Source organism: Chrysochloris asiatica, unplaced genomic scaffold (assembly GCF_000296735.1).
Source record: "Chrysochloris asiatica unplaced genomic scaffold, ChrAsi1.0 scaffold00004, whole genome shotgun sequence".
NCBI lineage: Eukaryota > Metazoa > Chordata > Mammalia > Afrosoricida > Chrysochloridae > Chrysochloris > Chrysochloris asiatica.
Genome location: NW_006408522.1, coordinates 47,223,168 through 47,233,936, shown reverse-complemented (window position 1 = coordinate 47,233,936; position 10,769 = coordinate 47,223,168). Strand labels below are relative to the sequence as shown.

Below are 10,769 nucleotides of genomic sequence, written 5' to 3'. Positions count from 1 at the left end.
ATTGAGAAATCTGTAACCTGAGAGTGAATTCAGAACTGAACTGCTAATCACCAAGTTGATGGTTCAAACCTACCAGCCGCTCTTTGGAAAGCCTACACAGGGTTGCTATGAGTTGGAGCTGACTTGAACGTACTTAGCAACAAGTTTTTTTGAACTACTATAAAATGCGGGGTTAAACAGAGACAAAAACTCCAAAATCAAACCAGTTGAATTTGAGTCAATTCAAACTCATAGCTGCCTCATGTCTATTAATGTAGAACTGTACTCCACAAGGTTTTCAAAGTTTAAATTTTTGCAGGTAGATATTTAGGTCTTTATTTGGTAGCAACTACAATTAACAGGTGAAGGGTAGAGTTCCTCAGCAAATTAAATTCAGAGAAGACAAGAGCACAGTTCAAGAATTCCTTGTACCTAAAATAAATATTTTCCTCATAAAAGGACTATGAAATATTTCAGTTTAGGGGAGACACCCACAGAGCTATAGGCAGGACTCAAGGCCACTGCCTTGAGTCAATTCCAACTCATAGGCACCTTAAATAGAATTTCTTTATGGGACCAGACAGCTTCATCTTACTCTGGCAGAGTGGCTGGTGCATTTTTAAAACCCTATCTTTCAGATACTTTACACCAGTATGTTAATGCATCGAGATCATCTTTCTTACTTCTGCTTTTCCTTTGCCCACTATGTCATCTTTCCTTGCTCTTCATCCTAAAACTTCTTAAAATAACTGTCTCACCCATTGTTTCAAATTCCCGATCAACCCTTCATTATTTGGTCTCACAATTCTTATTCACTCATATACACTCTGACAATGGAGTTAGTCCCAATTATTCTAATGTAAGTATTTCTACTGAGTTAAATAATGATTGGGATGATTTCAAATATGATGGTCCATGGTCAGTTTTCAGCATTTGTGATGAAAGTCTATAGCACTGACCCATTCTTCTTTCTTAATTCCCACAATGTAGGACGCTTCTTTTCATTCCTACCTCTTCAAGAATCTTATACAATCTTCATAGCTCCACCTTATTCTACAATTTCACCCTGAATACTTGCTTTCAATAAAGTTCCTCTTTCTTATCCTCCTTTCCTTCTACTCTGCATGTTCTCCCTTTATAATGGCATCCACCCCAAAGCTTGCAGGATTGGCCTCTTGCTGTCTCCACCATTACAATTACTATTTATCCTTCTCTCCCACTTGTTAACTATCTCCTTTTTGTAATAAGTCTGACATGTTCACCAGGGTGGGAATTAATATGAACACATTATATTTTTTGTTTCCAATTAATTATGATAGGAATCAATAGCTAAATTAGCCAGCAATCTACTAATAGATCACTATTGATGTTTCTCTTGCTCTTGTTCTATCCAAGAATGCAGGAGACTTATTCAATGATACAAGTGATAGGGAGCACTGCAAAGTTTACCAGCCTATTGTTTTTGCTGTTGTCACCATTGCCATTCTTTCAGACATATCTTACATAAGTAAAGAATGACAGATTAAGACTTACTTTCTCCCTATTACAAATGGTTTCCAAGTAGTATCACAAGTCTAGGTTCTAATGTTTTTAAATGTTTTCTTAAATACACCTGCTAAGCCTACATTTTTTGGAAAGCACCAAATTGGCTCACATACATGGCATCCAGAATCAGCCACATACAGTATTCAAAACATCTGTCCCCATGAAAACTGAGAATTTTGTAATGGATTGAAAGCCAGGTTACAACTTCTTTCATGCTAGCTCATGTTAGAATTTTGGGCTTTCTTTTTCTGTCAGTGAACTTTGACATGACCTTTCCAATAAAGGCAATTTATTAAACACCAGAAATAAACGTACCTTGAGTCCATAGAAATAGTGGTCCTCTGCCTCACTACAACTAAACCTCAGAGAAGGATATATGATGTCCTGTTATCTGCCCTATTTATGGAATCGTGCCTTCCACTTTGAGCTTATATATTTAAGAAGTACAATTCATGTTTTGTAATAATTTACTCATGTAGAGTCTTAACTTTTTACAATTTTAATACATCATTTATGACTTTTTTCAAAATTAGTTTATCACATCTATCCATATTTTGCTTTTAACTTTTTGGGCTTTCTTCCTTTAAAATTATCTTAAAACATTAATTTTTAAAAAATTAATAATTCTACTTTTAATTTGTTTTTATATTTAGTCAATAAGAAGTTTATATGTACAAAAGAGAGAAAGGAGAGAGAGATTTTGGAAAACATATCTTATTTTCCCCAAATAAACAGCATTTTTTGGTCACAATTGAGCTATGATTATGATTATGAAGACAAATATAGTAGAAACTGCATCATAAAGTTTATTGCTTACAAAATAGGATTAGAATTCAGGTAAAAAGTCTGGACTACGGTTGCCTCCCTCTTAGAGGTAATACCAAATGACACTAAATCTCCAATTCAATTGACATTAGTGAAGGACCTCTAGGAAGGAAAAGAAAAAAAAAAACCCCAAAGAGTCCTGGTGTGATGCTGTAGGAGAAGCACTGGACTGCTAACCACAAGATTGGTGGGTCAAACCCACGAGCCACTCCTTAGAAACTCTATATCGAGTTGCTATGAGTTGGACCAGACTCTACCTTACTGAACAACAACAATAGAAACAAACTCTTGTCAACCTCTACACTGCTAGTGCTCTCTTCTTTCTCTCTACAGGTCACCCCAGTACATGCCATGCAATGGAGTCCCTGAGACAATCCAATCAGTCCCAAGTGTCAGAATTTATTTTGCTGGGACTGATCGGCTCCCAGGATATACAGTTTCTGCTCTTTGCACTCTTCTCAGTTATTTATGTAATCACAATTTTGGGAAACCTTCTCATTGTAGTCACAATTTCATATACCCCAAGCCTGAATACCCCCATGTACTTTCTTCTTGGCAACCTCTCCTTTGTGGATATGACACTTGCTTCTTTTGCCACACCAAAGATGATTGTGAACTTAGTAAAAAAGCATAAGACCATTTCTTTTGCTGGATGTTTCACTCAGATCTTTCTCCTTCACTTTCTGGGTGGGGTTGAAATGATACTGTTGGTCTCCATGGCATATGACAGATATGTGGCCATTTGTAAGCCCCTACATTACATGGCTATCATGAACAAGAAAATGTGTGTTTTGCTGGTAGTGATCTCATGGTTCTTAGGTCTGCTTCATGCAGGGCTTCAGATTCCCTTTGTTGTGAATTTGCCTTTCTGTGGCCCCAATGTGGTAGATAGCATTTTCTGTGATCTGCCTCTGGTTACTAAGCTTGCCTGCATAGATACCTATATTTTACAGATAGTTATTGTTGCCAACAGTGGGATGATCTCTATCAGCTGTTTCCTTATTTTGCTCATATCCTACAGTCTGATCCTCATTACCATTAGGAGTCACTCTTCGGCTGGGCAGTCCAAAGCCCGTTCCACGTTGACTGCTCACATCACAGTGGTGATTCTCTTCTTTGGTCCATGTATCTTCATCTATATCTGGCCTTTCAGCAACCACTCAGTAGATAAGTTCCTTGCTGTATTTTATACCATTGTCACTCCCATCTTGAATCCAATTATCTATACTCTCAGAAACAAAGAAATGAAGGCATCAATGAAGAGACTCTGGAGTTCTCTTTTGAGTTGTAGAGAAAGCTCCTAGATCAAAAAGAGAATTTATACAGAAACAGGATATTATTAAAGTTTTTAAAAGGTTTCTTATACAATTTATGTTACTGGATGTACATAGAATAAGCCAAGTGACATACAGCAAGCTTTTCAAAATCAGCCATAAAAAGTTATTTGAATATGTTGTTGTTCTTATTATGTGCTGTGGAGTCAGTTCTGACTTATAGCCACCCTGCATAGGGTTTCTAAGGCTGTAAATATCTACAGGAGCAAAAAGCCTCATCTTTCTCCAGCAGAACTGCTGGTAGTTTCGAACCTCTGACCATGACATTAGCTGCCCAATTCATAACCACTATGCTACCAGAGCTCCTTACGCTACCAAAGCTGGTACTATAAAACATTGATAAATGTTTTTTGGGGTTTTAAAATATTGACTATTATAAAAATCATCAACCAAAGGCTCCCTTGGTCTTCAGTTGTTGTTACTGTTTAGTGCTGTTGCGTCGGAACCAAGACTCATAGCCACCCGTTTGCTTCCAAGCAGTGGCTGGTGGGTTGGAACTATAAACCTTGTTATTATCCGTTCAGTGCTTACCCTATAGCATCACATCATGACCTTCTTTCAGAGGACCTAGTTGTTGTTGTTGTTAAGTGCCATCAAGTCCATTCTGACTTATAGTGATCCTGCATAAGATTTCAAAGTAGTGGCTGGTGGTTTTGAACTGCCAACCTTGAGGTTAGCAGTCCAGTGCTTAACATATAGCACCACACCAGAACCTATTAAAAAAATGATTTGTCAAAGTTTTCTAATGGCATTAGTTAAAAGGGAAAATGAAATGTGTCATCAGTAAGTCTATCACATTTTTCTATATGTTGTTTTTATTAAGTGCCATCATGTCGCTTCTGACACATGGTGACCCCGTATAGGGTTTCTGAGAAGTCACTGATGAGTTTGAACCACCGACCTTGTAGTTAGCAACATGATGCTTATCCTACAATGCCACACTGGGATTCCATTTTTCTGTATAGCCAGGATAATTTGTCTTACTGTGGTACTAAGGTGGGTTCTCTGTCTTCTCAACAGTACAAGGAGTCTTCAAAAAGTTCATGAAAAATAAGTATTATGAAAAAAACTATGTGTGGATTTCAAAATGTTTTGTACCAAAATAAACTTATATTGATTTGTTGTAAATTATCTGAACAAGATCTAATTTGAAGCTCTAAGAAGAGCAAGACATTGGTTTGAAAACAGCCTCTATCAGAATAACATGAATTCTGCTAAAATTGAAGCAAGAACAAACCTCAAATTTATAATGAAGCTTGGATGGAAGATGGTGAAATAGTTTATATTTTACAAAAAGTTTAAGGGGAAAATACCCCTAAAGAAGTTAGGACTTTCTAATGGATAACTCGTTTTAGGAAGGGATAAGACAATGTTGAGATGAAACCCTCAGCAGCAAATCATTCACGTTAATTTTGAGAAAACAATTCATCTTCTTTAAGCCCTAATTGAAGAAGTTCAATGATTAACTGAAAAAATAGTAACTAATACCACAGACATCATAATTGGGTCAGCTTACGAAATTCTGACTGAAAATAAAATTTGAACAAATTTCTGTTTCATGGATGACAAAACTGCTGCTGCCATCTCAGTTGCAGACAAAAGCAGAGCTTTCAATAAAAATTTTAAACAATCTGAATTCAGATCCTGAAGCAATGTTTGGAAGAATGGTAGTAGATGATGAAACATGACTTTACTAGTACAACCCTGCCTGAAGACAAAGCACATTCAAAGCAATGAGGTAGAAGTGGTCCAGTAAAAGCAGAAGTGGACCTGTCAAGAGCAAAGGTCATGACAACAGGTTTTGGGGATGTTCAAGACATTTTGCTTTTTGACTTTCTGGATGGTCAAAGGATGATAGCATCTGTTTATTAGGAGAGTGTTTTGAGAAAGTTGGCCAAAGCTATAATAGATCATAGGAATGCTTCACCAGAGAATCCTTCCCCACCACAACAATGCTCCTCCTCATTCCTCTTGCCAAACAAGGGCAATTTTGTCTTGTTTAATTTGTTTCCTTCTCACTTATTTTATTTTTCAACCTTAAAAAATCTTTCATGGGAACCCATTTTTCTTCAATAAATAATATAAAAAAGACAGCATTGACCTGGTTAAATTCCCAGGACCCTCACTTCTATAGAAATATGGGTTAAATGACTGATATCATTGCTTAAAAAAAGATTTTGACCTTGATGATGCTTATGCTGAGTAATAAAGTTTATTCATTTATTTATTTTGCATTTTAATTCCATTTTCTCAGGAAATTTTTGAAATCCCCTTGTATTAATATCTGAGTCAACACTCACATGTGGTACCTCATGAGAGAACTGAAATTATGATTTTCAGTATCTACCTACATTATCAAAATGCACTTATTTTCTTGTTCCCTCAGAAATGAGAAGGTTTCTGTAGACTTTCCTTAAAGACTGTTAATATTATCAAAACTTACTTCCATATTTCTTTTTTAATCTCAATATTAGAAAACAATGTTCTTGATTTAAAAACAATGATATATTTTAGAAAGCCATTATTTTTCCTTAATAATAATTTGGATGTAAAATAAAATCCTTAATAATTAATGACATTTTGTTGTATTTTACAGAATTAATGAAATGGCTCTTTAATACCACTATAGCACTACTAATTTCCATTAACTAAACATGCTTATTTGAAACTTTTCTGCTTGTGAATCTCATAGATTCACTTATGACATTTAACCACTTTCTTTATGTAATATATCATTGTGTGAGATAAAAATCAACAGCTATAGAAATTTTTGTTTTATCTTTTGACAAGTCTAATTGTAAACTAAATGGAGTGCTGACAATAAAAATCAATACACATTTGTTGTTATGTTATTTTGAAAAGGCAGCTCTTCCTACGTCATATTATGAGTGTATTACAGCCTAAGAAACTCATCTTCCAGCACCATATTAGATAGTGTTTGGAATGCTTCTATACCTAATGCTTTTAAGGGTAATCCTTCAAAAATGGACCACATATTCCTTCTTCCTAGTTTGTTTTGGAGTCCTGGTGTGTTGCTCTAGGATAAGTACTGGACCACAAGGTCATTTGAATCTCAAGGTCGAGGATTCACATTCACCAGCCGCTCCTCGGAAACCCTATACAGAGTCACTATGAGTCAAAATGGACTCGTCACACTTAGCAACAGTCTCAGTCTGGAAACTCAACTGAAATCTGTCTACCATTGGTGACCATGCTGATATTTAAAATAATGATGGCATAGCTTTCAGAATACACAAGTCAATTCAGAAGGACAAACAGATAAATCGTGTTAAAAATGGCACTGGAAAAGAAAAATAAAATGAATTCCCCAAAGGTCTATTACATTTTTCTGTATTGCCAGAATCATTTGGCTCTTAGTCTGCTTCCCAGGTTGGTTCTCTATCTTCATAGCAATGTTAATTTCTTAGTCAACACTCATGTGTGCTACCTTATAAGAAAACAGAAACTCTGAGTTTCTTTATCTACCTAAGCCATAAAAGCACATGCATCTTTCCTGTTGCCTTCAAAATGAATTTAAAAAGAAATCTCTCTGAAGCTTCTAATATTATCAAATCTCATTCACATTTGTCCAAAAGTATCTCAATTTCAGAAAACAATGATCTGGGTTGAAAAAAAAAAAATTACACATTCCAGAAAGACATTATTTTTTTCTTAAGTGCAATTGAATTAAAATATAATGTTTAATAATAAATAGCATTATGCATTTTGTTCTTTTCTAGGTAAGTAATGTAATGACATTTATATCAAAATAGTACTACTGATTTCTATTGATAAACTATGATTGTTTGGAGTTTTCTACCTGTGAATCAGCATAAATTCATTTGCAACTGCTATTTTGTTTCTCTCTTTTCATTGAAAAAGTCTAGGATAAACACTGTACTGCTAAACAACAGAGAGATCATTCAAATTCAACAGCTACTCCTCAAAACCATATACAGGGTTCCTATGAGTCAAAGCTGACTACATGCACTTAACAACAGCAACAACAATTGCAAGCAAAATGGAGTCCAAATCACAAAATGAAATCAGTAGATTTTTTGATAAGTTATTTTACTGATTTTTACATATCCTTTGATCATAATCACAAAAAAAGAATATAACAAATCAGGAAGACCTTAAAATCTTGGAAAGAAATTTTAAGAGAGTGGCAACAAAAGTAGTTATCAAGAAAAGCATGAAAATAATTCTATGTCAATGAAAACTTTGAATAAAACAACAATGATCAATTTTTTGTTTTAATGAAAGACAAAGGTTGAGAACTGAATTTGATGAACAAGTCTAGTATTCTACAGGTAAGATATTTCAGAACAGATTTCTGATAAATTCCAAATTTCTTAAGGGATTATATCCTTATTCCCCATTGTGTTTTTGTTGTTAGGTGGCATTGAGTCCGTTTAAACTCATAGGATTCTATGTACAAGAGAAAGAAACACTGTCTGAACCTGCACCAAAGAGAATTGTTATCTTTGAGTCTGTTGTTACAGCCACCGTGTCAATATATCTCAGTGATGTCTTCCTCTTTTTTGCTGACCCTCTATTTTACTAAGCACGATGTTCTTTGCAAGGGTCTGGTCCCTTTTGATAACTTGTCCAAAGTGCGTGAAACAAAGTCTCTCCATCCTTGCTTCTAAGGAGCATTCTAGCTGTACTTATTCCAAGAGAGATTTGTTTGTTCTTCTGGCAGTCCATGATATGTTGAATATTCGTCACCAAAATCACAATTTAAATGCATCAATTCTCCAGTATTTCTTATTCATTATCCACATTTATACACATATGAGGTCATTGAAAATACCATGGTTTAGGTTATACACACCTTAGTCCTCAAAGTGACATCTTTGCTCTTTAAGAATGCATTATATGATAATGTAGAGAGATGGAGCAGCTGGGGACTTTAGACACAGAGAGGGAGAGGGGCTGTGTACTGACGATCAGGAGGCAGGCTTGTGGTGTATACCCTTCGGTTGGTTAATGATGCATGGAAGGGACTGTAAATGTGGCAATGAAACAATATACAATAGGATTAATGTAAAACTAATGTTCTCCCATGTAAACTATCACATAATTCACAATAAAACATTAAAAAAAAAAAGAATGCATTATATTTTTGAACTTATGAATTTAGGAAAATAAAGTATTCCAATATTGTATTAAATGCTTATAAAATGTTCCATTTATGCTTTAATGAATTCTTTAGAAGCTCTTCCTCAAACTCAGGAGCCTTGGTGTGGCACTGTGTGTTGATGCGCTGCACTGCAAGGTTACACTGAACTGCAAGGTCAGTGGTGCAAGCTCACTAGCTGCTCCTCGGAAATCCTATACAGGGTCGTTATGAGTCAGTACCAACTTGATAGCACTTAACAATAACAACGACTTCAAACTCAGAAGTTGACTACTTAGTTTCCTCATTGTCCTCTTCATATCCTTGTTCCTCAATGTATAGATAGCAGGATTCAGTATGGGTGTAAACACGAAGTCCAAAGTATCCACTGGCACTGTGGGAAATGTCCACACATACAAAAAGATGAATGGTTCAAAGAACAAAACCACTACAGTAATGTGAGCTGACAAATAAGAGAGGTCCTTAAACAAATCACCTGAAGAGCATTTCCAAACAGTGACCAGGGTAAAGATGCAAGAGAAAATCAATAAGAAGAGGTTTCCATGGAAATGAACCTACTGTTGGCAGTAACCACGAACTCCAATCTGTAGGTATTTGTGCAGGCAAGTTTGATAAACCAAGGTAGATCACAGTAAAAATCTGTCTTCCTCATTAGGACCACAAAAAGGCAAATGGACAACAAAAGCTATCTGGGCCACTGAAAGAATGAGGCCAATAACCCAAGAACCAACCAGAAGCCAAATGCACATTTGTGGGCTCATGACAGTCTCATAGTGAAGGCGTTTACATATGGCTTTATATGGGTCCGAGGTCATAGCTATGAGCCATTTCAGATCCACCCAGGATGTGAAATACAATAATCTGGATGACACATCCCTGGAATGATGTGGTATTTTTCCCAGAGGACAAGTCAGAGATCATTTTAGGAACCATTAATATAGAAAGACACAAATCAATAAATGAAATGTTGGCTAGCAGGAAGAATTTAGGAGTATGCAAATGAGAGTCAACAGTCACGGTAAACACAATGATGAGGTTCCCCCGTACAATTGCTACATAAAACACTGTAGAAAAGATAAGGAAGAAATGCTGCATTGGTCTAGAGATAGAAAGTCCCAGGAACACAAATTTAGATGCCTCAGAGTAATTTGCTCTATACATTGACTTTGTTCTTCCTGAAACAAAGCAAAGCAAAACAAAAAGACACGAACCAAAGAAATTTAAAGAGACATAGATCAGAAATAAACAATGACAGAAATATATTTTTTAATTGTAGTGTTAAAATAAATCTTCACTAGCAGCAACATAATTATGAAAAATTCATGAACTTGTTTATCAAGTCAACCTATATTTCTAATGAACTATATGTCAGATACTACAACAGGATGTGAGATAAAACTCAGACCCTGACTTCATGGGGTTTACAGTGTAATGGTTAGAACTAACTTAAATAGTCATAAATATAGATTAAATTATGGTAATTTATTTGAAGGAACAAAACAGAGTACTATTGGAATAGTGTAAATAATCAAAAAGGTGCCTATTCTGGACTCTGATAAATATGCTGTTATTACTAAAATGTAAGTAAAGTCATTCAGACTCAGGAAATGTCATGTTCAAAGGCCCTGAGAGGAGACCAGTGGGGCAAGAAGGTGAATAGCTGAGATCCATCTGTAATGATAGACAGAGTGCAAAGTCTGTGTCCATAATAAGAACTTTATTTTTCATCCAAAAAGCAACAGAAAGACATTGACAGATTTTAAACAATAGTCTGATCATATTTCTGATCTCAAACTGTTACAGTAGCTTCAATATAAAAGATGGAATGAAAGGGCTAGAGTGACGCTTACAGTGACCTATTAGAAGACTTCCGAAGAACCAAATCACATCAATGTAAGCAAGAGGAATTATTCAACAGATGATACTTAAATGTTCACGAAACA

At 35.5% G+C, this 10,769-nt stretch overlaps 1 protein-coding gene and 1 pseudogene across 1 annotated transcript; one reads left to right on the top strand and one right to left on the bottom strand.

Moving 5' to 3' along the window:
• The first annotated feature begins 2,663 nt into the window (after nt 1–2,663).
• On the top strand, nt 2,664–3,653 carry LOC102816260 (olfactory receptor 4K17-like). The gene has a single exon (XM_006831917.1). It carries the CDS (start codon nt 2,706–2,708, stop codon nt 3,651–3,653), a length of 948 nt encoding a protein of 315 aa, XP_006831980.1. The 5' UTR covers nt 2,664–2,705.
• A 1,436-nt stretch (nt 3,654–5,089) lies between these two features.
• On the bottom strand, nt 5,090–9,987 carry LOC102815870 (annotated as a pseudogene).
• Between the last annotated feature and the right edge of the window lie 782 nt (nt 9,988–10,769).

Excerpts from the sequence above, each read along its gene's own strand:
- LOC102816260 (XM_006831917.1), top strand. The coding sequence starts at position 2,706 with ATGGAGTCCCTGAGACAATCCAATCAGTCCCAAGTGTCAGAATTTATT.